We start from the raw sequence: 26,010 nt of genomic DNA on the forward strand, positions 1-26,010 counted from the left end.
CAAGTGCCCTGGACCTCCAGGTTCTGAAACCATTTTTCCGACCCCTAAGAAATATTATCATAAGGACTAGAAAAAGCTATTCTACTTCATTCTTCCATCTTTCTCCCATTCTTCTATTATTTCATGTAAGTTAAAACATCCAAATTTGAGCAAAGTTTAGAAGATTTTCCTCTATGGATTTTTATATAGCATCTTTCCTCCAATGATCTCAAATAAAAGACCCAAATACATGCCTCTGAAATTTTTCTTAAATTTTATTTTTTCATGTATTAGTTAGTAACTTTTAAAATTATACACATTGTTACATTTATATAACATATAACTTCACACAAAATATATGAATGGAATACACATGAGACTTGGTTATATTATACAGAAAATGAAAAGAAGTCAATTAACAAACACGAGGTTTATCAATAAAGGGGTAATATTTTCTGATATATTTACAATCAAAATGACTAGAATATTCAAAGTTATTAATCAAATTACACTTTTATAATGTTCATAACTACCCAAAATAGAAAATATATCTGGGTCATGGACTGAAAGACAGCCAAAGTTATGTAGAATTGCCTAAAGTGAACTCATGTATGAGAAAAAGCATCTTAATATCTTCAGCTTAAGAAAACCTACCCCATATCCAGTAGCTACAGGTCTAGTAACTGCTGTGCTTGGTATTTTAGCAGTTATCTTGGGGAGGAAAAAAAACATAGTTAATAGAATCCAGATTAAGCTATATAATAGAAAAGTAGAAAAGAAATAGAAAAGAGAGACATATTTATATAATATTTAGGATAATTTCTTTTACGTTATCCTAAATATTAAGGAGCTCAGATATTTTAAGTATTGAGAAAAGGATTTATTCTAGAATTAATTTTAAAGTAGAAAAGGGACTTCAGAATGACCTGAGATGCCAATAAGAAAGATTAGCTTTTCATGGTTGCATCTATCCTTCATTACGCGTATTTATTACTGCCATCCACTAGGATCTGGAGTCAGAGAATCTGGGTTTGAATCTCAGTGCGCCCTCTACTAGCTGTGTTTCTTTTATCTCTTTGACCCTAAATTTTCTCATCTTTGAAATAAGGATACAAAATATGCTGATCACATATTTGTAGTTGGAATCAAACAGGACCATGTAGATGAAAATGTCCTAAACATGTTAGTTATTAGGCATATTTGTTTGAAATATTTAATTAAAACATCATTAGTAGAAGAGTTCTACTTCTGGCTATGATAGACTACTATTTTAAACAACTTTATCACTAAGAACCACTAAAAAAGCTAGGGACAAAATTATTTTTGTAAAAACTCAGTCTGGTCACATGAGAGAACCATGCAGGCAGTGAAGAATTACAAGGTCTCAAGATAAGGAAAAGGGAAGGCTAGAGAGGTGATCCTGCATTTGGGCCTGCTTTTCTCCTAGAGACATCTGTTAATCCCAAAGGCATGGCTGAGAAGCTGAACATAGCTTTTTACAGACTCACAGGTCTTAAGAGAGAAACACTGGAGTTGGGGACCTGCCAAGGTGGCAGCACTGGTAATCCCCCAGGCTTTGGATTGTGATCTCAAAAGGCTACACTCTAAGACTGAAAAGTAAAGTAGAGGTATACCAGTCCTCATAAGGGCTGAAGTCCAATTTACAATCAACTCAAACTCAACTGGATCAAGGTGGTCCAGGATTCCCAGTGCCTCTAGGGCCACAAGCAAAAGTAAATTCTCTCTAGTAAAAGATGAAATCACCTAGAGCTGTGCTATCCAATAGAACTTTTCTGCAGCTGCCCTGTCTGATAAGATAGCTGCTAGCCACATGTGGCTGCTGAGCATTTGAAATGTGGCTGGTGTAACAAGGATCTGAATATTCAAATTTTATTTAATTTTAAATAATTTAAATGTAAATACCTACATGTGATTAGTGGTTATCATACTGGACAGCAGAGAGATATAGCCTTAAATTATCTCTAAAATTTTTCATTTACAATGTCTAGCTTTCAATAAAAAACAAGCAGACAAATAGGAGGCAAGACTACCTAACCAAAAGCCAAAAGAAATAAAAGAATGGAAAGAAACCCAGAAGGGGATAACACAATGGAAATATCAGACACCGACTTTAACATAACTATGCTTAATATGTTCAATGAATTAAAAGACAAGATTGACAGTTTCAGCAGAGAACTGGAGACTATAAAAAAGGAATAGAAATGTTAGAAGTAAAAAATCGTTGAAGATAATGCAAAATTTGGCATTGTCCAAGACGTAGTAAAATACTAATATATATACTAGATTCTAATAAGTTAAAGATGAGTATCGTAATCTTTAGGAAAACATTAAAAAATAGTTAAAGAATGTAAACTCCCAAGATAACAGTGGGAGTAAATGGAATAATAAAAACAATCAAACGAAAGAAGACAAGAATAAACAGAAAATGAAACATAAAAGAGGCAGGAATAAACAAAAAGCAAATAGTAAGACAATAAATGTAGACCAAATCAGTAATTTCATTAAACGTAAATGGACTAAAATACTTCACTAAAAGAATAAGGTTATCAGACCGTATTTAAAAAACAGAACTCAATTACATGCTGTTAATAAGAAACACATCTTAAATATATGGATATGGAAAAGTTGGAAGTAAAAAGATGGGAAAGACATATCACACAAACACTAGACAGAAGAGAGCTTGAATAGCTCTATCAATATACTAACATCTGACAAAATAGACAAACTATTACTAGAGATATAAGGACATTTCATAACAATGAAAAGCTCAATTTACCATGAAAATGTAACAATTTTAAATATTTTTGCTCCAAATATATAAAGCAAAAATCTAAAGAAAAGAAAACCCACAATCATAGTGTAAAATTTGACCATAACTGTCTCATTAATAATAGAACTAGTAGGCCCCCCCCAAAAAAGTAAAAATATCAAACACTTGAACAAAACCATAACAAAGTTGACCTAAGTGACAAATAACAGGTCTTAGAAAAAGCTAAAAAGAAAGGATATAGATCTCAACAATTTTTTCCATGAAAACAAACACAAGGAAAGAGACCATTATTCTTTTTAACTACTTACTAATGACTTAATCTGTTTCTTTTGGGTCTTTTTATTCTTAGCATTGGATTGCTCTCTTCAGAAAGACTGGATCCTACACTGTCTCTTCTTTCATTCACCTTACACTCTCACCCGCAATGCCTTTCCTCTCATATCTCAAGGTCAGTCTTAACTTCACACATCCTTTAACATTTAACTGTAAATTTATCTTCTAAGGCAGCCTCTTCTGATTGTTCTAACTAGTGATAAATAACCTCTCTTTGTGGTCCCATACCAATTTACACTCTTTTTTATGACAATATTACATGACGCTTTATAATATCTGTGTCCATTTTATTTTCCTTCCTAAGATTAGAAGGTCCTTTGGAGATAGCTAGAATTTTATCCCTCTTAAGTGAGCCTAGTACCTTTCATATAAAAGCTATACAATTTTTCCCCATTTAATATAAGTAGAGTGTGATGAAAATATCATTCAACAGGGGGCCAAGACACCTAAGCTCTAGCCCAGTACAGACAGCTGTGAGACTTCTGGCCTCTCGTGGCTTCAGTTCCCTCATCTGTAAAATGAGGATCTCTGAAGTCACTTCTAAAGATCACTGAAGGGCCAGCCTGGTGAAACTTTATCACCTGATGTCTGATAACTCAAATCACTGTTAACTCAAACTGTTCACTTATTTACTAAGTCATGCAATAAAGATTTATGAAGCACCAACAGTAGTCAAAGAAAAGAACAATGAATAAAACAGTCTGCCTCTTCAAAAAGCTTATAGTCTAGTCATTAGCCTAGCAGAAGAACTCAACCTAGGATTTTTCTTTCCATAATAAAGGTAACCTTAAAATTCAAAAATTGGTTGTGGAACATGTAGTCAACAATTAACTTTACCTAAAGAGAGTCTGGCTTTGCCCTTGGCTACTAGGAGGTGATCTCTAAGCCCCGGAAGTGTTCTGCCTGATATATTTTTGTTTGTCCAGGGGCTTTGGCCACCAGGTAATCTAACAACATGATTTATAATGTGAGCTTTGGGACACATAATATCAGTTCCAACTTCCAGAGGTACCAGCCCAAACCTCCATGAGGTGCTGGCGACTAAGGGTCAGCCATGCAGACAATACGTGATGGAGCTCCAGTGAAAACTCTAGATACCAAAGTCATAGGTGGGCTTCTCTGGCTGGCAACCCTCTCTAAGTATTGTCATCACATAATTGCCAAGAGGAGTTAATGCCATCCAGGAATCCACAGGGAAAGGACAACCAGAAGTTACATATTTGGACCCCCCCCCCCCGACTCTGCCCTATATGTGTCTTCCTTTGGTGGCTTTTAACCTGTATCCTTCCCTTGTAATGAACCATTGAGTGTAACTGCTTTCAGTGAGATCTGTGAGCCCTTTCAGAGTATTGAACCTGAAGGTGGTTTTGGGAACCCCCTGAACTTGCAGTTGGTGTCAGAAGTGATGACAGTCTTGTGGAGAACTATGTCCTCTAACTGTTTAGTTGGCTAAACTCATTGCAGGGAACCACACTAAATTAACTTATATAAATGTGCTGGGCAAACTACTCACAAGATCCTTTCCATCTTAAGTGCTTTAATACTGATGATTTATTTTTGCTAAATACTATGTACAGCAGGGAGGAAAGGGAGAAAGTGACAAAGTGAGGGAAGGACAGGAGGACATTTCATCCAAAGCAGAGGAGTTGCTTATATCAGAGTTTCTCAACATTGGCACCATTGACCTTTTGCTGAAAAATTCTTTATTGAGGGGGTGGGGGTTGTCCTGTGCATTCTATGATGTTTAGATTCACCCAAGTTGTGACAACCAAAAATATCTCCAGGCTAAAGGTCCCCTGGGGCGAGTGTCGGGGAGGACTGAGAACCACTGTTATACAGTAGTGGGCACCTGTGGAGAGGCAGTTTTAAAAACAGAACATTAGGAATAGACTTGCAGTACCTAGTACTAACCTTGTTTATTTTCAACTACAAAAGAAGCTTGGCATATTTCATGCACTGTGGAAGGCAGATGTTCATGCTTTGCATGACATATACAAAAATTTATTTATTTTTCATTGACGTCACATTGGTTTATAACATTACATAGATTTCAGCTGTACATCATCATATTTCAACTTCTGTATAGACCACATCGTATTCACCACCAAAAATCTAGTTGCCATCCATCACTGTACGTGCATCCTTTTACCCCTTTTGCCCTCCTCTCACTCCTCTTTCCCTAGGGTAACCACCAATCTATTCTTTGTATCTATATGTGTGTTTGTTTGTTGTTGTTGTTGTTTAATCTTCCACATGCGTGAAATCATATGGTATTTGGCTTTCTCTGACTGACTGACTTCACTTAGTATAATACTTTCAAGGTCCATCCAGGCTGTTGCAAATGGTAAGTTTTCATCTTTTTTATGGCTGAGTAGTATTCCATTGATCTATTCTTGATCTATTCATCCATTGATGGGCACGTAGGTTGCTTCCAAGTCTTGGCTATTGTGAATAATGCCACAATGAACATAGGCGTGTATTTACCTTTTAAAATTAGTGTTTCCATGTTCTTTGGATAAATACCCAGAAATGGAATAGGCAGATCATATGGTAGTTCTATATTTCATTTTTTGAGGAATCTCCATATTGTTTTCCAGTACATGACATAAACAAAAATTTTAACAATACTGAGAAAAATCACTCTATCAATTTATTTACTGGTGGAAGATGAATTAATGAAGGGTCATTAATCAAGGAAGGAGTAATTTGTAAATTAAGCCCCAACATTTTGAAGTATCAATATTTATGTAACTTTAAAATTAGAAATATTTTTTTAAACAATTAGTACTTTAGATAAATATATTCCAATGCTTTACATAAATGATATTTATATTCTCGAAAGAATAAAAAAATCCTCTTATCTAAAATACTTTAAAATTCATTTACTGGATATACTAAAAACTACAAAATATTGCTGAAAGAAATTAAGGAAGACACAAATAAATGGAAAGATATCCATGTTCATGGACTGGAAAATGTAATACTGCTAAGATGCCCATACTACCTAAGGCGATCTACAGATTCAGTGCAATCCTTACCAAAATCCCAAAGGCATTTTTTTAAGAAATAGAAAAATTCATCCTAAATTTTATTTGGAATCTCAAGGGACTCGGAATAGCCAAAACAACTCTGAAAATGAAGAACAAAATTGGGGGACTCACATTTCTTGATTTCAAAACTTATTACAAAGCTACAGTAATCAAAACATTGTGGTACTGGCATAAAGACAGATTAAATAGACCAACAGACTAGAGTAAAGAACACAGAAAAAACTCTCGTGTATATGGTCAAATGACCTTCAACGAGGGTGCCAAGACCACACAATGGGGAAAGGTCAGTCTCTCCAACAAATGGTGCTGGGAAAACTGGATATCCACATGCAAAAAAAATGAAGTTAGATCCTTATCTTATACTCAAAATGGATTAAAGGTCCAAACCTAAAATCTAAAACTATAAAACTCTTAGAAGAAAACAGAGAGGAAAAGTTTCATGACACTGGACTTAGCAGTGATTCTTGGATGTGACACCAAAAGCCCAGGCAACAAAAGGAAAAACTGACAAATGGGACTACATCAAACTTAAAAACTTTTGTGCATAAATCAACATAAGGGCATAATCAACAGAGTGAAAACGCAACCTATGGAATGGGAGAAAATATTTGCAAATCATATATCTGATAAGGGGTTAAAATCCAGAATTTATAAAGAACACCTACAACTCAACAAAAAAAAAAAATCAAATAATCCAGTTAAAAAATGGGCAAAGAACTTTAATAGACATTTCTTCAAAGATGATATACAAATGGCCGACAAGTGTGTGAAAAGATACTCAATGTCACTAATCATCAGAGAAATGCAAATCAAAACCACAATGAGAATCACTTCCTACCAATTAAAATTGCTACTACCAAAAAAAAAAAAGAAAATAACAAGTGCGCTAGTGAGGATACAGAGAAACTTGAACTCTTGTGCATCCTTAGTGAGATTGTAAAATGGTACAATCACTATAAAAACAGTACGGAGAACTCGCTGTTTGCAGACGACATGATCTTCTATATAGAAAACCCCAAAGAAACCATAGGAAAACTATTAGAAATAATCAACAGCTACAGTAAAGTAGCAGGGTATAAAATCAACATACATAAATCAGTAGCATTTCTACACTCTAACAACGAACTAACAGAAAAAGAACTCAAGAACTCAATCCCATTCACAATCGCAACAAAAAAGAATAAAATACCTTGGGGTAAATTTAACCAAGGAAGTGAAAGACCTATACAACAAAAACTACAAGACTTTCCTGAAAGAAACTGATGACGACATAAAGAGATGGAAAGACATTCCATGCACATGGATTGGAACAATAAACATAGTTAAAATGTCCATACTACTACCTAAAGCAATCTACAGATTCAACGCTATCTCGATCAGAATCCCAATGACATTCTTTACAGAAATAGAACAAAGAATCCTAAAATTCATATGGGGCAAGAAAAGACCCAGAATTGCTAAAGCAATCCTGAGAAAAAAGAACAAAGCTGGAGGCATCTCAATCCCTGACCTCAAAGCATACTACAAAGCTACAGTAATCAAAACAGCATGGTACTGGTACAAAAACAGGTCCACAAATCAATGGAACAGAATTGAAAGCCCAGAGATAAAACAACACATCTATGGACAACTAATCTTGACAAAGGAGCTGAGGGCCTACAATGGAGAAAAGAAAGTCTCTTCAACAAATGATGCTGGGAAAACTGGAAAGCCATATGTAAGAGAATGAAAATTGACCATTCTTTTTCACCATTCACCAAAATAGACTCAAAATGGATCAAAGACCTAAAGATTAGACCTGAAACAATAAGTCTTCAAGAAGAGAATATAGGCAGTACACTCTTCGACATCAGTATCAAAAGGATCTTTTCGGACACCATAACTCCTCAGTTGAGGGAAACAATAGAAAGAATAAACAAATGGGACTTCATCAGACTAAAGAGCTTCTTCAAGGCAAGGGAAAACAGGATGGAAACAAAAACCAACCCACTAGTTGGGAAAAAAATTTATAAGTTATTTATCCGACAAAGGGTTAATCTCCATAATATACAAAGAACTCACACAGCTCAACAACAAAAAATCAAACAACCTGATCAAAAAATGGGCAGGGGACATGAACAGACATTTCTCCAAAGAAGATATACGATGGCCAATAGACACATGAAAAGATGCTCATCATCACTAATCATCAGGGAAATGCAAATCAAAACTACACTAAGATGTCACCTTATACCGGTTAGAAGGGCAAAGATATCCAAAACAAAAAGTGAGAAATGTTGGAGAGGTTGTGGAGAAAAAGGAACCCTCATACACTGTTGGTAGGAATGCAAACTGGTGCAGCCACTATGGAAAACAGTATGGAGATTTCCCAAAAAATTAAAAATAGAAATACCTTATGACCCAACCATCCCACTACTTGGTATCTATCCAAAGAACTTGAAATCAGCAATTCCAAAAGTCCCAAGCACCCCTATGTTCATCGCAGCATTATTTACAATAGCTAAGATGTGGAAGCAACCTAAGTGCCCATCAAATGATGACTGGATAAAGAAGATACGGTATATATATACAATGGAATACTACTCAGCCGTAAAAAAGGATAAAATTGCTCCATTTACAACAACATGGATAGACCGTGAGGGTATTATGTTAAGTGAAATAAGCCAGATAGAGAAAGATGAACTCTGTATGACTCCACTCATAGGTGGAAGTTAAACATATAGACAAAGAGAACTGATTGGTGGTTACCAGAGGAAAGGGGGGGTGGGGGGAGAGCACAAAGGGTGAAGTGGTGCACCTACAACATGACTAACAATAATGTATAACTGAAATTTCACAAGGTTGTAAACTATCACAATCTTAATAAAAAGTTTAAAGAAAAAAAAAACAGTATGGAGGTTCCTCAAAAAATTAAAAATAGAAATACCACAGGATGCAGCAATCCCACTTCTGGGTCCAAAGAATTGAAAACCAGGTCTTGAAGAGATATTTGCATACCCATGTTCATAGTAGCACTGTTCACAACAGCCAAGAGGTGGAAGCAACCCAAAGGTCATGAAACAAAATGTGACATACGCATCCTACGGAATATTATTCAGCCTTAAAAAGGAAGGAAATCCTGTCACGTGCTACAACATGGATGAACCTTGAGAACATTATCCTAAGTGAAATAAACCAGTCACAAAAAAAAAACAAATAGTGTATGATTCCACTTACATGAGGTATCTAAATTAGTCAAATTCATAGAGACAGAAAGTAGAAGGGTGGCTGCCAGGGGCTGGAGGGAGGGGAGTGGGGATTCGTTGTTTAATGGGTACAGAGTTTCAGTTTGGGAGGATGAAAAAGTTCCGAAGATCTGTTTCACAACGAGAATATATTTAACACTAAGTAAAGGATACATTTAAAAATGGTTAAGATGGTAAATTTTATGTTGTGTTTTTTACCACAATAAAAAAATTTCACTTACTGGAGGTCTTCTACCATGGCTAGTTCTCACAGCTTGCTGAAAAGCTGTGTCATTCTCCAATTCCTAAAATAAAAAGGCAAATTTAACATTCAACAAGAAGTGAGAATTTTTTTTTAAATGTTTAACCTCTCCTGTTTGGTATTCATGATCCTCTATAACTCATCTTACCCCATCTGTTGATTTCCAGGTCGGGGGCTCAAGGACTCCTGTCCTCAAATATACCCCCTTCACACTATCCAAAATATCAAGGCTCCTCCCTCCCCTAGGAAGAGGAGTACTGACAATGTCAGTCAATTTGTAGGACATTAGCCACTGTTTAAATGGGCACTATATTATGCCTGGTTAAAAGATCAAGTACACAAGGATATGGCCTTTCTTCTGTTTCTGTCTTCCAAGCAGCTAGAGCAGTAAGAACAAAGAAGCAAATCTCTTTCTCTCTCTCTCCTTCTTTCTGTCCATTCTCTCTCCCTCTCCTCTCTTCTTCCATATGTTGGGACCATGACTACTAGCCCTACCTGAGAAAGCCTTAGCACAGAAAAGGCCATATGTTCTCTAAGCAACGGGCAAACACTTTTCCTCTCACTGGAGAGGTAAAGTCTGAGATTCAGATTGGAGCTAACCTAGGCAAACTGAGGGCTCCACAGAGCCTAGCCTACAATGCCATTTGGAACCAAAGCCTCGGTTGAAATAAAATGTTATTATGCTTTGCTGATGCCTGACCTGTACTCATATTCTCCCTCAGGAAATCTAAGGAAAGTAACATCAGTCAAGGGCAAGATACAAGTGTTCCTGGGTTTCCTGGACAAATGTCATTTTTAAAAAGACTCTCTCGGGGCAGCCCGGTGGTGCAGCGGTTAAGTGCGCACGTTTCGCTTTGCTGGCCCGGGGTTTGCTGGTTCGGATCCCTGATGTGGGCATGGCATCGCTTGTCAAGCCATGCTGTGGCAGGCATCCCACGTATAAAATGGAGGAAGATGGGCACGGATGTTAGCTCAGGGCCAATCTTCCCGAGCAAAAAGAGGAGGATTGGCAGCAGATGTTAGCTCCGGGCTAATCTTCCTCAAAAAATAAATTAATTAAATAAATAAAAAGACTCTCTCAAAAGGACTCAGTCTTACCAACCACCAATCTAACCAGCCTTTATTTCTTACTCCTTCACCAACACAAACTCTGGCTCTAACCCCTCATAAATGTTATGCGCAATTCTCATACTCGACTCTGATTTATTTCAGTCTACTTCCCACAAAAATATACTTGCTGATTATTAAAAAATAAGTACAAACAATAGATAAGAGTCAATATCAATTAACTTTTGAAACTGCAAAGTAAAATGTTTATATAACCAGGATGTTAATAACTGCACTTTAAACATTTTATTATGTACAAATGTTCTTCTTTAATTTGTGTGTGTGTGAGAGGAAGATTGGTCCTGAACTAACATCTGTTGCCAATCTTCCTCTTTTTTGCTGAGGAAGATTGTTGCTGAGCTAACATTTGTGCCAATCTTCCTCTATTTCATGTGAGATGCTGCCACAGCATGGCTTGACAAGCTGTGTTAGGTCCACGCCCACAATCCAAACCTGCGAACCCTGGGCCACCAAAGTGGAGTGCACAAATTTAACCACTACGCCACTGGGCCAGCCCCAATCTTATTTAATTTTTACTTTAAATAACCTTCCATATCAACTACATAAAATTAAATAACTACACAATCTCAGCCATAGAAACTAGGCAATTTTCATATGAAATATAAAGCCAAAGGCAACTTTCAGCATAATTAATTATACTACTTTGGCAGATGTTTTAGGAAAAGGAAATCCTCCAATATTCCTAAACTATTAGCAAAATTTGATTAACCAGCTCAATGAATTCTAACAAACTAAAAATTGTCAACAAATTCTCCAATTACAAATACCAAACTAACACCTTTTGTAATTTTTTCTTTGTTCATAATTTAACAATTTGCCTAATCTATGCAACATCTTAGCAACTTTTCAAGTAATTCAGTTATATATTAAACTTTTTATTATTCCAATTAATTACGATAAAAGAAACCATGGGCAAACCAAATATCATTTTTATTTTACTGTATAACTTATTTTTGCATCTGATACTTTGAATGTTCACTTCAAATTAAATATGAAGCCACACTATGATGACCTGAGGGGTGAGGAAGTTTCTCTGGTGCTTTAAAAATGATCATATTCATGATCTATTAATTTCACTTCCGGGACTCTGTCCAAGGAAATGTTTGAACAAAATACCTAAAGTTATTTATGCATAAAATTGTTCATTACATTGTTATTATTTACAACATCAGAAAACTGGATGTAAATATCCTATGTTTGGAAAATAGTTATAATCAACTGTATACCTTCAGTATTATGCACTCATTAAAATTGCATTTGTTTAAATTTTTAGTATCATGAAACTTTGCTTATGAAGTAGTTAATGTAAAAAAAGCAAACAGAAAAGTATATGGTAGTTCAATTCCAAACCCGCTAAAAGAAAACTGTAGGTATGCATGAAGGCAAGACAGCAACAAAATGTCAACAGTAGTTAATCCTGTGTGATGGGATTATGGGTAATTTTTTCAACAATGAGCATGTATATTCTTTATATACATAACTTTTATAACTAGGAGAAGGGGGACATTTCAATGGTTTTCATAATTTATACTAACTTAGGAAAATGCTTACGTTTTAATACAAATTTTTTAAAAGGGGTCTATATAATCATATTTGTGTGTGCGCGCATGCACGTTTTTGTATACAGGGAGGGAAACACCTGTGTATATTAAAGACAAGGGAACACAACAAAACATCAGGTGATAATATCTAATAAAGGGGATCTTTGAGTGACAGGATTTATGTCATTTTGTTTCTACAATGATCAGCATCTCCTAGATTTTTTTTCATGTAGAATCAGTGAATGGTATCTGGTTTCTTTCCTTGTTTTCTTTCTAGGTCTCAAACTCACAGACTACCATTTTTCTCCAGAGAAAAAAACAATTCAAAAATGACTAAAAGTTATATGAAAAACTCTAGAATAGTATGAGATTTCCTAAATTAGTTTAAAGTGATATAAATGCCAATATTTGATTCTTATATACTAGCAAGTAAATTAATGCTCATAAGCCTCTTTACTTTTTTTCACACATGCATTCAAGATGAGTTTATAAAGAGGTTTTTTTTTTCTTGTTTGTTTTACAATTCAGAAACTATAACTCTCACAATGATGTAAAAAGACTTAAAATATTCAATTTGGTAACAATTTCATCTTTTAAATTACTATACCACTAAATATTACACAGATATAGATTTGTCGACATAACTGGATAATTATAAAAGAGAAAAAGCAGGTTACAAAACAGTACACACAGTGTGATACCATTTTATCCAAAAACATACAGATACATGTGTATATACATAGGTAATGTTTGGCACTATCAGTTAATTAACAGTTATATCTGGGTGGTAACAGTTTCTATGATTTTAATTTTCTTTATACTTATTTCTATTTCATAATTTTTCTATAAAATACTTATACAATTTGAAAGAAGAAAAATAACTCTACACATTTCAAATTTAGAGCACTGAAATAACAAAACTGACTTTAGGTACTTCAAGTGATGTAGGTGTTTCAACTTACACATTCAGATAACTAGTGCTGAAGAACGCAAGTCTATAATTGATACTTATTTGTTGCCATAACTTTTCTCATGATTTTCCCTTCTGTTGCTATTATTATCATTGGTAGAAGTTAGTAGAGTCTTCAGTAGCAGCACTTTTCTAGGCTTTTAATCAGCTTACTTAATTTAAAGCATAATAAAGCAGAATCCTCAAATCCAAAGTTTTCATGAACCAGCTTTCCCACAAAGGCAAACATAAAAAACAATGAGATTTTATTTATTTATTTATTTTTTACCTCAGTATCATAGGTTGGATTGTAGTCATTATATCCAGAATAAAGATCATCTTCATCTGTCTCTGGGGCCAGGTGTACATTTTGCATCATTTGTACCTATGAAAAATTGGCAGTGTAAATATGTTCTTGAGATGAGAAATAATTCTTAATTGAAATAAAGTATAACTAAACCTTTCTGGTCAAATTTTCTCTACATATTTTTATGGCTTAAAATTTTTTTCGTGACAAATTCTCAAAAATAGGTGTCAAAATATTCACTCATTGCCCTCATTTCACATTTATTCCACACCTACTACCTTCAAGGACAGTGACAGGCACTAGAGCGAGTTACAGTTGTAGCCGCCCCTGACACAGGAAGGGTTAATAATCACTGGAAAAAGCTTGCCAACAAACTGTGACCCGGAGGTGAGAAGGCCAGTTAGCCAATGAGGGGTAAGACCTCCAGGGGTAGGCAACCTAAGACAGGCATCGGCTGCCAGGGGGCACAGATGGAGACACGATATCGGGAGCAGGAGGGGCCGTTGCCTAGGAGGACTTGCATGCTCCGAGAGAAAGTATACGAGCACAGCAATAACATGATAATATCAAAACAGAGGCCAAGGGAGGGCTCCTTGAGAAATCACTAAGAATTCTTGGCATTCGCTAATTACTTCATCCAGAACACCTGTGTATGTTTAACAGATGTAAGCTATGTATATATTGAAATGCTGGTTATAATAAACTCAGAGTGGCCATCAGCCCTCTCCGCATCTATCCTGATGTGTAGATTGGATTGTGACACCGACAACAGTTGATTGTACTGATTTTCAAGGAACATAGCGTCAAGTGCAGAAAAAAGGTATATAATAGTCAATTACAATGCAAGGCAGAAAGCACTACACACCTATCGGAATGGTTAAATTAAACAGACCAACGCCATAAAATGTCAGCAAGGATATGGAAAAACTGGAATCACATATATTGTTCATAATAGTGTTAAATGGTACAATTTTGGGAAAAAGTCAGGCAGTTTCACAAAATTGACATGTATCGTATGACCCAGGAATTCAACTCCAAACTATTTACCAAAGAGAAATGAAAACATATGTCTACAAAAAGATTTGTGTAAGAATGGTTTTGGAGCTTTATTTATAATAGCCAAAAACTAGAAGCAGACTACGTGCCCATCAATAGAATGGATAAGCAAAATGCAGCATATTTATGCACTGAAGTACTATTGGGCAATAAAAAATAATGCATTGATGACACATATAACAACATGGAAGAGTCTCAATTATGCTGAGTGAAAGAAATCCCATACAAAAACATTATGTATTGTTTCATTGATCTGAAGTTCTAGAACAGGCAAAACTATGGTAGAAACAATCAGAACAGTGGTTGCTTCTTAGGGGCTAGGGGTAGGGAATGAATGGAGAAGGGAATGATGGGATTTTTCTGGGGTGATAAATGTTCTGTATCTTGATAGCAGTTTAGGTTACACAGGAGTATGCATGTGAAAATTCAGCAAACACATATCAGCGATATCTGCTTTTCATTATTTGTAAATTTCTTCTTGAAAGAAAAAACTGTAAGCAAAAATGAACTTTAATTAATATGCATACTTAACTATTTCAAGTAAAGCTGAGTATCTGTAATTCAGTTTCAAATGTACAAAAATAAGATGGATAAATGGATATGTGGTAAAGCAAGCACAGAAGAATGTTAATGGTAGAATCTATGTAGCAGGTATGATGTTCACTGTAAAATTCTTTAAACTCTGCTATACATTTGAAAACTTTCATAATAAAATGTTGAGACAAAATGCAAGACAGAATAAAACAGATGTCAAAGAAAGTAAAGCAGAAGCATGGAAGAAACGTAATTATTGATTCCACACACTGTAAATGTAATAGTTACCAGAGAATCTGAGACGAATTCCCGGAAGAAGAATCAATCAAATTCAGTCAATATTTTTAGGCAACTAGGGAGGAGGTGGGGGCAGCTAGTTACTTAAGAAATGCAGTATTGAACTACTTTGTCCATCTTAAAATACATATTTTCTTTAAAGCTTGTACAATTTTAAGCATGCCAGTAAATTCTTACAAACATTTCAGCTTAATCTTATTACTCAGTACATTGCCAAATATATGTGGCTGATACCAAGCAAGGGCTCGATCTGCTTGCCACAAGACAAAAGGCAATCAGTTAAGAAGCAAGGTGGTAGAGAGAAAGAATTTTATTAAGTGATGAGCTAGCTGATCAGAAGATGGCAGACTATGGTCCTTAAAAAAAACATCTTAAAGGGGAACTGATTTGGAAACAACTCACATAGGCAAACAGGGTTCAGGAATGTCAGGTGATGGATGACCAGAGACCAGTGGATGCCTCTCCATAGACAAAAAGTTTCGGATCTGCTGAATGTGACATTCCTGAGGAATCTAATAAAACATCAGGTACTTCCTTACCTGGGACAGAAAGAACAGCTTTGGGCAGAGGACGTAAGTTTTCTGCTAACAAGTTATTCTTTCTACCGGTTACTGATTATACTTGCCTATGTGCAGTTCTAAGCATTTTTCCAAAGCACATTGTGAGAATAAGACGGGGAAAGGGAGCATGTGGCCTTAGGGGCTGAAGTTTTAAGGGTCCTCTGTATGGCTGCCACTAACTTTCATATTTCTTTATGCATCACATGTGCTAACTCAAGGCGGCTCTATGTGTTGCATGCGGTGGATTTTTAATCTGTGACATCTAAAGTTTACAATTAGTCATTTTAGCTTCCCAGTGCTGCTGCGAGATGCTTAGTCAGGCTGGGGGGAGGGCTGTCAGCAAGCTACTCTCTTATCAGCTATTGTCCTGCTATTCTGCAAAGCAAGCTTAGAAAATTTGATTACTTTATTTCTCACGTCAACCTTGTGGGTACAGGCATGGTTTCATCCTAATCCAGGGAAATTTTAACTCCTTCATCCTTGGTTTCAATGGCTATTCATAACCTTTAAAAAATTATTTTTACATAAAATAACTTTTTGAGATATAATTCACATACCATAAAATTTACCATTTTACCAAACAGAAATACTGGAAATGAAGAACACAATAGAGGAGATTTAAAAAAATTTAGATGCACTGAACAGTAGGGCCGATGATATGGAGGAAAGAATTAGCAATTTGGAAGATGGGAATATAGAAATGCTGCAGGCAGAGGAGGAGAGAGAAGTAAGACTAAAAAGAAATGAAGAAACTCTCCAAGAATTATCAGACACAATTAGAAGATGCAACATAAGGATTATAGGTATACCAGAGGGAGAAGAGAAGGAGAAAGGGGCAGAAAGCCTATTCAAAGAAATAATGGCTGAGAACTTCCCAAATCTGGTGAGAGAGATGGATCTTCAGGTGACAGAAGCCAATAGATCTCCAAACTTTATCAATGCAAGAAGACCAACCCCACGGCATATAGTAGTGAAGCTAGCAAAAGTCAACGACAAGGAGAAAATACTAAGGACAGCCAGGCAGAAGAAACTAACCCACAAAGGAACCCCCATCAGGCTATCAGCAGATTTCTCAGCAGAAACTTTACAGGCTAGAAGAGAGTGGAATGATATATTCAAAAATCTGAAGGACAAAAATCTACAGCCGAGAATTCTCTACCCAGCGAAAATATCCTTCAAATACGATGGAGAAATAAAAACATTCCCAGATAAACAAAAATTAAGGGAGTTCATTGCCACAAAACCTCCTCTTCAGGAAATCCTCAGGAAAACCCTCATTCCTGAAAAATCCAAAAAAGGAAAGGGGCTACAAAACCAAGAGCAGAGGAGATATGTAGAAGGACAACAACAGAGAGTAGCAGCTCTTCATCAGAACAGATTAAACCATGGGACGAGAAACAAAGGAAATTGATGAAAACCGGAAAACAAGACATAAAATGGCAGTGGTAGGCCCCCACATCTCCATAATCACTCTAAATGTAAATGGATTGAACTCCCCAATCAAAAGACACAGAGTGGCAGAATGGATCAAAGAAGAAGACCCAACAATATGCTGCCTCCAGGAAACACACCTCAGCCCCAAAGACAAACACAGACTCAGAGTGAAGGGATGGAGAACAATACTCCAAGCTAATAATGAACAAAAGAAAGCAGGTGTCGCTATACTAATATCAGACAACGTAGACTTCAAAGCAAAACAGATAAAGAAAGACAAAGAGGGACAGTATATAATGATAAAAGGGACGCTCCACCAAGAAGACATAACACTTATAAATATATACACACCCAACACAGGAGCACCAAAATTTGTAAAGCAACTCTTAACAGAACTAAAAGAAGACATCAACAACGATACAATAATAGTAGGGGACCTCAACACCCCATTAACACCAATGGACAGAACATCCAGACAGAAAATCAACAAGGAAATAATAGAATTAAATGAAAAATTAGACCAGATGGACTTAATAGATATATATAGAACACTTCATCCAAAAACAGCAGGTTACACATTCTTCTCAAGTGCACATGGAACATTCTCAAGGATTGACCATATTTTGGGAAACAAAGCAAGCATCAATAAATACAAGAGAGTTGAAATAATATCAAGCATCTTTTCTGATCATAATGCTATGAAACTAGAAATCAACTACAAGAAAAAAGCAGAGAAAGGTGCAAAAATGTGGAGACTAAACAACACGCTTCTGAACAAACGATGGATTATTGAAGAAATTAAAGAAGAAATCAAATATTATCTGGAGACAAATGAAAATGAGAACACGTCATACCAAATCATTTGGGATGCAGCAAAAGCAGTCCTAAGAGGGAAATTCATCGCAATACAGGCTCACCTCACTAAACAAGAAAAAGCTCACATAAGCAACCTCAAACGACACCTAACAGAACTAGAAAAAGAAGAACAAAGAAAGCCCAGAGTCAGTAGAAGGAGGGAAATAATAAAAATAAGAGCAGAAATAAACGATATTGAAACAAAAAAGACAGTAGAAAGGATCAATGAAACAAAGAGTTGGTTCTTCGAAAAAATTAACAAAATCGACAAACCTTTAGCCAGACTCACCAAGAAAAGAAGAGAGAAATCTCAAATAAATAAAATTAGGAATGAGAGAGGAGAAATCACAACAGATACCAATGAAATACCAGGGATCATAAGAGAATACTATGAAAAACTATATGCCAACAAATTGAACAACCTAGAAGAAATGGACAACTTCCTAGACTCCTACAACCTCCCCAAACTGAATCAGGAAGAAATGGAGAATCTGAATAGGCCAATCACAAGTAAGGAAATAGAAACGGTAATCAAAAACCTCCCCAAAAATAAGAGTCCAGGACCAGACGGCTTCTCTGGAGAATTCTACCAAACATTCAAAGAAGACTTAATACCTATTCTTCTCAAACTATTCCAGAAAATTGAGGAAGATGGAATACTCCCTAACACATTCTATGAAGCCAACATCACTCTGATCCCCAAACCTGACAAGGACAACACAAAGAAGGAGAACTACAGGCCGATATCACTGATGAACATAGATGCAAAAATCCTCAACAAAATTCTGGCAAACCAAATACAGCAAGTCATCAAAAAGATTATATACCATGATCGAGTGGGATTTATACCAGGGACACAGGGATGGTTCAACATCCGCAAGTCAATCAACGTGATACACTACATCAACAAAATGAAAAACAAAAACCACATGATCATCTCAATAGATGCAGAGAAAGCATTCGACAAGATCCAACACCCATTTATGATAAAAACCCTCAATAAAATGGATATAGAAGGAAAGTACCTCAACATAATAAAGGCCATATATGACAAACCCACAGCCAACATCTTACTCAATGGACAAAAACTGAAAGCCATCCCTCTGAGGACAGGAACAAGACAAGGGTGCCCACTTTCACCACTCCTATTCAACATAGTACTGGAGGTGTTGGCCAGAGCAATTCGGCAGGAAAAAGAAATAAAAGGAATCCAAATAGGTAATGAAGAAGTAAAACTCTCCCTGTTTGCAGACGACATGATCTTATATATAGAAAACCCCAAAGAATCCATAGAAAAACTATTAGAAATAATCAACAACTACAGCAAAGTAGCAGGGTATAAAATCAACATACATAAATCAGTAGCATTTCTATACACTAACAATGAACTAACAGAAAAAGAACTCAAGAACTCAATCCCATTCACAATCGCAACAAAAAGAATAAAATACCTTGGGATAAACTTAACCAAGGAAGTGAAGGATTTATACAACAAAAACTACAAGACTTTCTTGAAAGAAACTGACAACGACATAAAGAGATGGAAAGACATACCATGCACATGGATTGGAAGAATAAACATAGTTAAAATGTCCATACTACCTAAAGCAATCTACAGATTCAATGCTATCCCAATCAGAATCCCAAGAACATTCTTTACAGAAATTGAACAAAGAATCCTAAAATTCACATGGGGCAAGAAAAGACCCAGAATTGCTAAAGCAATTTTGAGCAAGAAAAACAAAGCCGGAGGAATCACAATCCCCGATTTCAAAACATACTACAAAGCTACAGTGATCAAAACAGCATGGTACTGGTACAAAAACAGGTCCACAGATCAATGGAACAGAATTGAAAGCCCAGAGATAAAACAACACATCTATGGACAGCTAATCTTTGACAAAGGAGCAGAGGGCCTACAATGGAGAAAAGAAAGTCTCTTCAACAAATGGTGCTGGGAAAACTGGACAGCCACATGCAAAAGATTGAAAACTGACCATTCTTTTTCACCACACACCAAAATAAACTCAAAATGGATCAAAGACCTAAAGATTAGGCCTGAAACAATAAGTCTTCTAGAAGAGAATATAGGCAGTACACTCTTTGACATCAGTTTCAAAAGAATCTTTTCGGACACTATAACTCCTCAGTTGAGGGAAACAATAGAAAGAATAAACAAATGGGACTTCATCAGACTAAAGAGCTTCTTCAAGGCAAGGGAAAACAGGATGGAAACAAAAAAACAGCTCACTAATTGGGAAAAAATATTTACAAGCCACTTATCCGACAAAGGATTAATCTCCATAATATACAAAGAACTCACACAGCTTAACAACAAAAAAACAACCAACCTGATCAAAAAATGGGCAGAGGACATGAACAGACATTTCTCCAAAGAAGATATAAATACGGCCAATAGACACATGAAAAGATGTTCATCATCGCTAATCATCAGGGAAATGCAAATCTAAACTACACTAAGATGTCACCTTATACCGGTTAGATTGGCAAAAACATCCAAAACCAAGAGCGACAAATGTTGGAGAGGTTGTGGAGAAAAAGGAACCCTCATACACTGTTGGTGGGAATGCAAACTGGTACAGCCACTATGGAAAACAGTATGGAGATTTCTCAAAAAGTTAAAAATAGAAATACCCTATGACCCAGCCATCCCATTACTGGGTATCTACCCTAAGAACCTGAAATCAGAAATCCCAAGAGTCCCTTGCACCCCTATGTTCATCACAGCATTATTTACAATAGCCAAGACGTGGAACCAGCCTACATGCCCGGAAACTGATGATTGGATAAAGAAGATATGGTATAGATACACAATGGAATACTACTCAGCCATAAAAAAGACAAAATTGGCCCATTCACAGCAACGTGGATGGACCTCGAGGGTATTATGTTAAGTGAAATAAGCCAGTCAGAGAAAGACGAACTCTATATGACTCCACTCATAGGTGGAAGTTAACATATTGACAAGGAGATCTGATCGGTGGTTACCAGGGAAAAGGGGGGGTGGGAGGAGGGCACAAAGGGGGAAGAGGTGTACCCACAACATGACTAACAAAAATGTACAACTGAAATCTCACAAGGTTGTAATCTATCATAACATTAATAAAAACAATAAAAAATAAAATTTACCATTTTAAGGTATACAATTCAGTGGTTTTTAGTATATTTACAAGGCTGTGTAACCATCACCACTAATTCCAGGATGTTTTCATCACCCCATAAAGAAACCTGGGGCCTTTTAGCAGTCACTCTCCATTCCTCCCTCTTCCCAGGCCATGGCACTAACCCACTTTCTATCTCTGCGTATTTGCCAACTGTGGACATTTCATATAAAAAGAATCACCCAATATGTGCCCTTTTGTGTCTGGCTTCTTTCACTTAGCATAATGTTTCCAAGGTTCATCATGTTGCAGCATGTATCCATACTTCATTCCTTTTTATGGCTGAATGATATTCCATAGTATGGATATACATTTTATCTATTCATTAATTAATGGACGCTTGAATTATTTCCACTTTCTGGATATTACGAATAATGCTGCTATGAACATTTGTGTACACGTTTTAGCATGGACATGTATTTTGATTCTATTGAGCACACACCTAGGAATGGAAGTACTATGTCATATGGAAATTCTATGTTTAACTTTTGGAGGACTGCTAAGACTGCTTTCCAAAGTGGCTGCACCGTATTACATCCCACCAGGAATGTATGAAGGTTTCAGTTTCTCCATGTCCTAGCCAACACTTCTTATTGTCCCTCTTTTTGAGTATAGTCATTCTAGTGCGTGTGAAATGCTATCTCATTATGGGTTTTTTTCTCCTTCTTCTCCCCAAACCCCCCTGGTACATAGTTATATATTCTACTTGTAGATCCCTCTGGGTGTGCTCACTATGGGGTTTTTTTTTTTTTTTGAGGAAGATTAGCCTTGAGCTACCATCTGCTGCCAATCCTCCTCTTTTTGCTGAGGAAGACTGGCCCTGAGCTAACATCCATGCCCATCTTCCTCCATTTTATATGTGGGATGCCGACCACAGCACGGCTTGGTAAGTTGTGCCACGTCCACACCCGGGATCCGAACCAGCGAACCCCGGGACGCCAAAGTAGAACGTGAGCACTTAACCACTGCACCACCGGGCTGGCCCCGTGCTCATTATGGTTTTGATTTACATTTTCCTGATGACTTACGATGTTGGGCATCTTTTCATATGCTTATTAACCATTGTATATCTTTTTGCAGAAATGCCTATTCAGATGCTTTGCCCATTTAAAAAAACTGGGTTATCTGTCTTATCTGAATTATTAAGAATTCTCTAATATATTCTGGAATCTAAACCTTACCAGACATACGATTTGTAAATATTTTCTCCCATTCTGTGCACTAGCCTTTCATTTTCTTGAGTGTCTTTTAAAGCACAAACGCTTTTAATTTTGATGATGTACAATTTATCCATTTTTTTTTTCCTTTGGTTGCTGGTGCTGTTGGTGTCACATCTAAGAAACCACTGCCTAATCCAAGGTCAAGAAGATTTACACCTATGTTTTCTTTTAAGAGTTTGTGGTTTTAGCTCTTACAATTAGGTTTTTTGAATTTCTCATTACTTTTTAGAGATGAAAATTCACTACTATGAGGGCAGTGTCATTCAGATAGAAACGTTTATTCCAAAATACCTCCAAATGGTATTAAAAGTCATTGGTAGAAAATAACTGAAACATTTTAACTTAAAAGCTTTAGCTCAGATAAGGCTAACCAGTGGTTCTCAAACATTAGCATGCCTCAGAAACCTAAGGGCTTGTTAAAATATGGATTCCTACTCTGCCCCGCCAGTTTCCGATTCAGGAAGTCTTGGGGGGTGCCAGCGCCGCTCTCTCCATCCCTTAGAATGTGCATTTCTAACACGTTCCCAAGTATTGTTGATGCTGCTGGTCTGGGGACTACCCTTGAGGACTGCTGTGCTGAACAAGAACTTCCTGATTATGAGCCCTATTTTTTTTTTCTTTTTTGAGGAAGATTAGCCCTGAGCTAACTACTGCCAGTCCTCCTCTTTTTGCTGAGGAAGCCTGGCCCTGAGCTAACATCTGTGCCCATCTTCCTCTACTTTATATGTGGGACGCCTACCACAGCATGGCGTGCCAAGCAGTGCCATGTCTGCACCTGGGATCCAAACCAGTGAACCCCGGGCCGCGGAGAGGCTGAATGTGCGAACTTAACTGCTGCGCCACCGGGCCGGCCCCTATGAGCCCTATTTAAGTCAGTTTGGCTTACACTTAACGTCAGAAAAACAAGCACCTTTTAGAATTAGAGATCCTTTCTGCTGATTGCAACCAAAATGAAAACAGTTTATATCTTGGAGAGACTTTAGCTGAACAGACATCTAGTAAACACACTAACTTTAAAGACGTGGAGAGCCAGGCCAGGAAAGGTGAAGTGAAGTCCCCATTGCTAATAGCTATGAGTGGCAGCACAACTCAGGCCTTCTGGATTCTCCAGGCTATTTCAAAAGCAGTTTATACACATAATAAGCCTCTCATGTTGAAATTTTCTGAGGATGATGACACCTCAACATAAATTAAATGCCAACTATTGGTGGTGACCACGATTCAGTCTACATAGAAACTGATGTATAATGTACACCTGAAATTACACAATGTTGTAAACCAATATGACCTCAATAAAATTTTTAAAAATATACATATAAATTAAACGCCAGTAAAACGTTTTTTGAAATGATAAAGTTACTATTCTGGTACTCTTCTGCTGACTATGCTGGACAGTCTACATGCAAGATGCCTACTGTAGTTCCTCAAAAGCTCACAACCAAATTCCACCTGGAAAAAGAAAAAGTGGAATTCGAGGCCTAGAAAAAATCTTCGAAAAACAGTATTTCAAATCTTTGATTTTTTCCATCTCTGTGAGAGTAAGTATGTGCTTTACATACTCTGTTGTGTACTCTTACATGTCACTCATTAAACCCTTTATTAGACAATTTCAAAAGCTTTACGTAACACAAAAACTGAAGATGAACGATCCACGAGTCTACCGTGAAATTGAAGAGCTGGCGAAAGGGTCTAACCAGGTTTCCAACTCCCCGCGTAAGGTGTGACTACGATTGGGAGAGCATCCCACGTGGGGCAACAGTGCCCAGCCCCGGGAAGGGGAGCGACACAAACTGGCGGACGCTGGAAACCAACGTCTGAGAACGAGCGCCGCGTCTCAGGAAGGGCAGGCGCGGCACCTGAGGCAGCCCTCGGCCGGGATGGAGAGAAGGAGAGGCAGGCCGGCAGGGTCCCTCCGGGGCGCCTCACTACCCACGCCCAGCCCTGCGGGCGGCGAGGGCGGAGACCGGCGAAGGGCGGCGGAGACAGGGGGTCGGGCGGCGCAGAGGGAGGGCGGGCGGCCCGCGGCGGGGAGGGAGGACAGAGAGGGAGGACGAGGAGGGAGGGTGGGAGGGAAGACGGGGACGGAGGGCGGCCCAGGACGGGAAGAGAGGGCGGAGGGGGAAGACGGACAGGGAGGGCGGAGAGGCAGGGCGGGCGGCCCCCGGCGGAGAGAGGGCGGGCGGGCGGCCCGCCCCTCGGGACAGCCACCAGCCTCAGGCCCTGCACCTCGCCGCCCGCGCCAGCCCGAGGCGCCCCTCGTCCCGGGCCCTCCTCGTACCTCGCGGCGAGGGAACAGGGCGACGGTCCCGAGAATCCCCTCGGAGCCTCCGTAGGCCAGAGCGCGGCGCCCGGGTCGTTGCCACGCGCGGAAACCAAGGAAGCCGCTCCCACAGTCCTCCGCGCCAGGGGCGGGGCGCGGGCGGCGTCCCGGCGGGCGGCCACTAGGCGGCGTGGGAAGGAAGAGAACGAAGATCTTTTACATCCTGATGGAATCAGCCAGACCGCAGATTGCCAAAGGATGACGCCAGGTCCCCATAAAATACCTCCTGTAGCTCTCCGCTACGCTAATCTTGGGAGCCTTTGAGTGCCGTTTTCCGTGCATTCACCGACTCCCTTAGTCACCCGATAAGATCACTCTCCCAGGAGGTGCCTGTCTGGGCGGCCGCAGCGCCTCTCCCTCCCTCCCGTCTGCAGTCGCGTTCCCACAGGCCCTGGGCAGGGCTTTGTCAGAGCTCTTCATGTGTTGTCTGGTGAGGGCCTCAAAGGGCAGGGACTGAAACTCTGTCCCAGACATCTAGAAGCAGCCTCGCAGTAAAGCTTAATACATGCAATATGAATGAGGAATTAAATTCATAATTAACATTATTAAAGTTTGTTTTAAATTTTAAGGATAAATGGGGAGCACGGGAAGTCTAAAGACACCAGTATTTAATGAGTTTAAAACATTAAGTACATGTTGGGATACAATTCTTATGAGTTGCTTGCTTTTGTTCTGGACTATTGTGGTTAATTTACTGTGTCAGCTGGACTAGTCCACGGTGCCTAGTTTTTTGTCAAACGTCAGTCTAGATATTGCTGTGAAGATTTTTTTTCAGGTGTTTTTTCAGCAGTCAAAACAGACTTTGGGTGGGGCCGGCCCGTGGCACAGTGGTTAAATTCCTGCGCTCCACTTTGTTGGCACAGGGTTTCTCTGGCTGGTTCCTGGGTGCTGAGAAGCACTGCTCATCAGGCCATGCTGTGGTGGCGTCCCACATGGTGGAGCTAGAGGGACTTACAAATGGTATGTGCAGCTATGTGCTGCGGGCGGG

The 26,010-nt window shown here is 38.1% G+C and overlaps 1 protein-coding gene across 4 annotated transcripts in view; it reads right to left on the bottom strand.

Moving 5' to 3' along the window:
- IFT88 (intraflagellar transport 88) overlaps nt 1-25,333 on the bottom strand; it is a 134,196-nt gene extending 108,863 nt beyond the window's left edge. For 2 of the 4 annotated variants that reach the window (XR_006889140.1, XM_046664790.1), the window contains exons 1-4: nt 24,981-25,333; nt 13,547-13,642; nt 9,620-9,682; nt 634-690 (exon numbers count right to left, since the gene is read on the bottom strand). Coding sequence is in view for 2 of the 4 variants with exons in the window: in XM_046664790.1 (XP_046520746.1) it covers nt 634-690; nt 9,620-9,682; nt 13,547-13,636 (210 nt within the window). In the remaining 2 variants the exon portion in view is untranslated. The remainder of the gene's footprint in view (nt 1-633; nt 691-9,619; nt 9,683-13,546; nt 13,643-24,980) is intronic. The other 2 variants (XR_006889139.1, XM_046664788.1) reach the window with 2 other exon arrangements.
- Nucleotides 25,334-26,010: the final 677 nt, after the last annotated feature.

The sequence above is a fragment of the Equus quagga genome, chromosome 6 (assembly GCF_021613505.1).
Source record: "Equus quagga isolate Etosha38 chromosome 6, UCLA_HA_Equagga_1.0, whole genome shotgun sequence".
NCBI classification, from domain to species: Eukaryota; Metazoa; Chordata; class Mammalia; order Perissodactyla; family Equidae; genus Equus; species Equus quagga.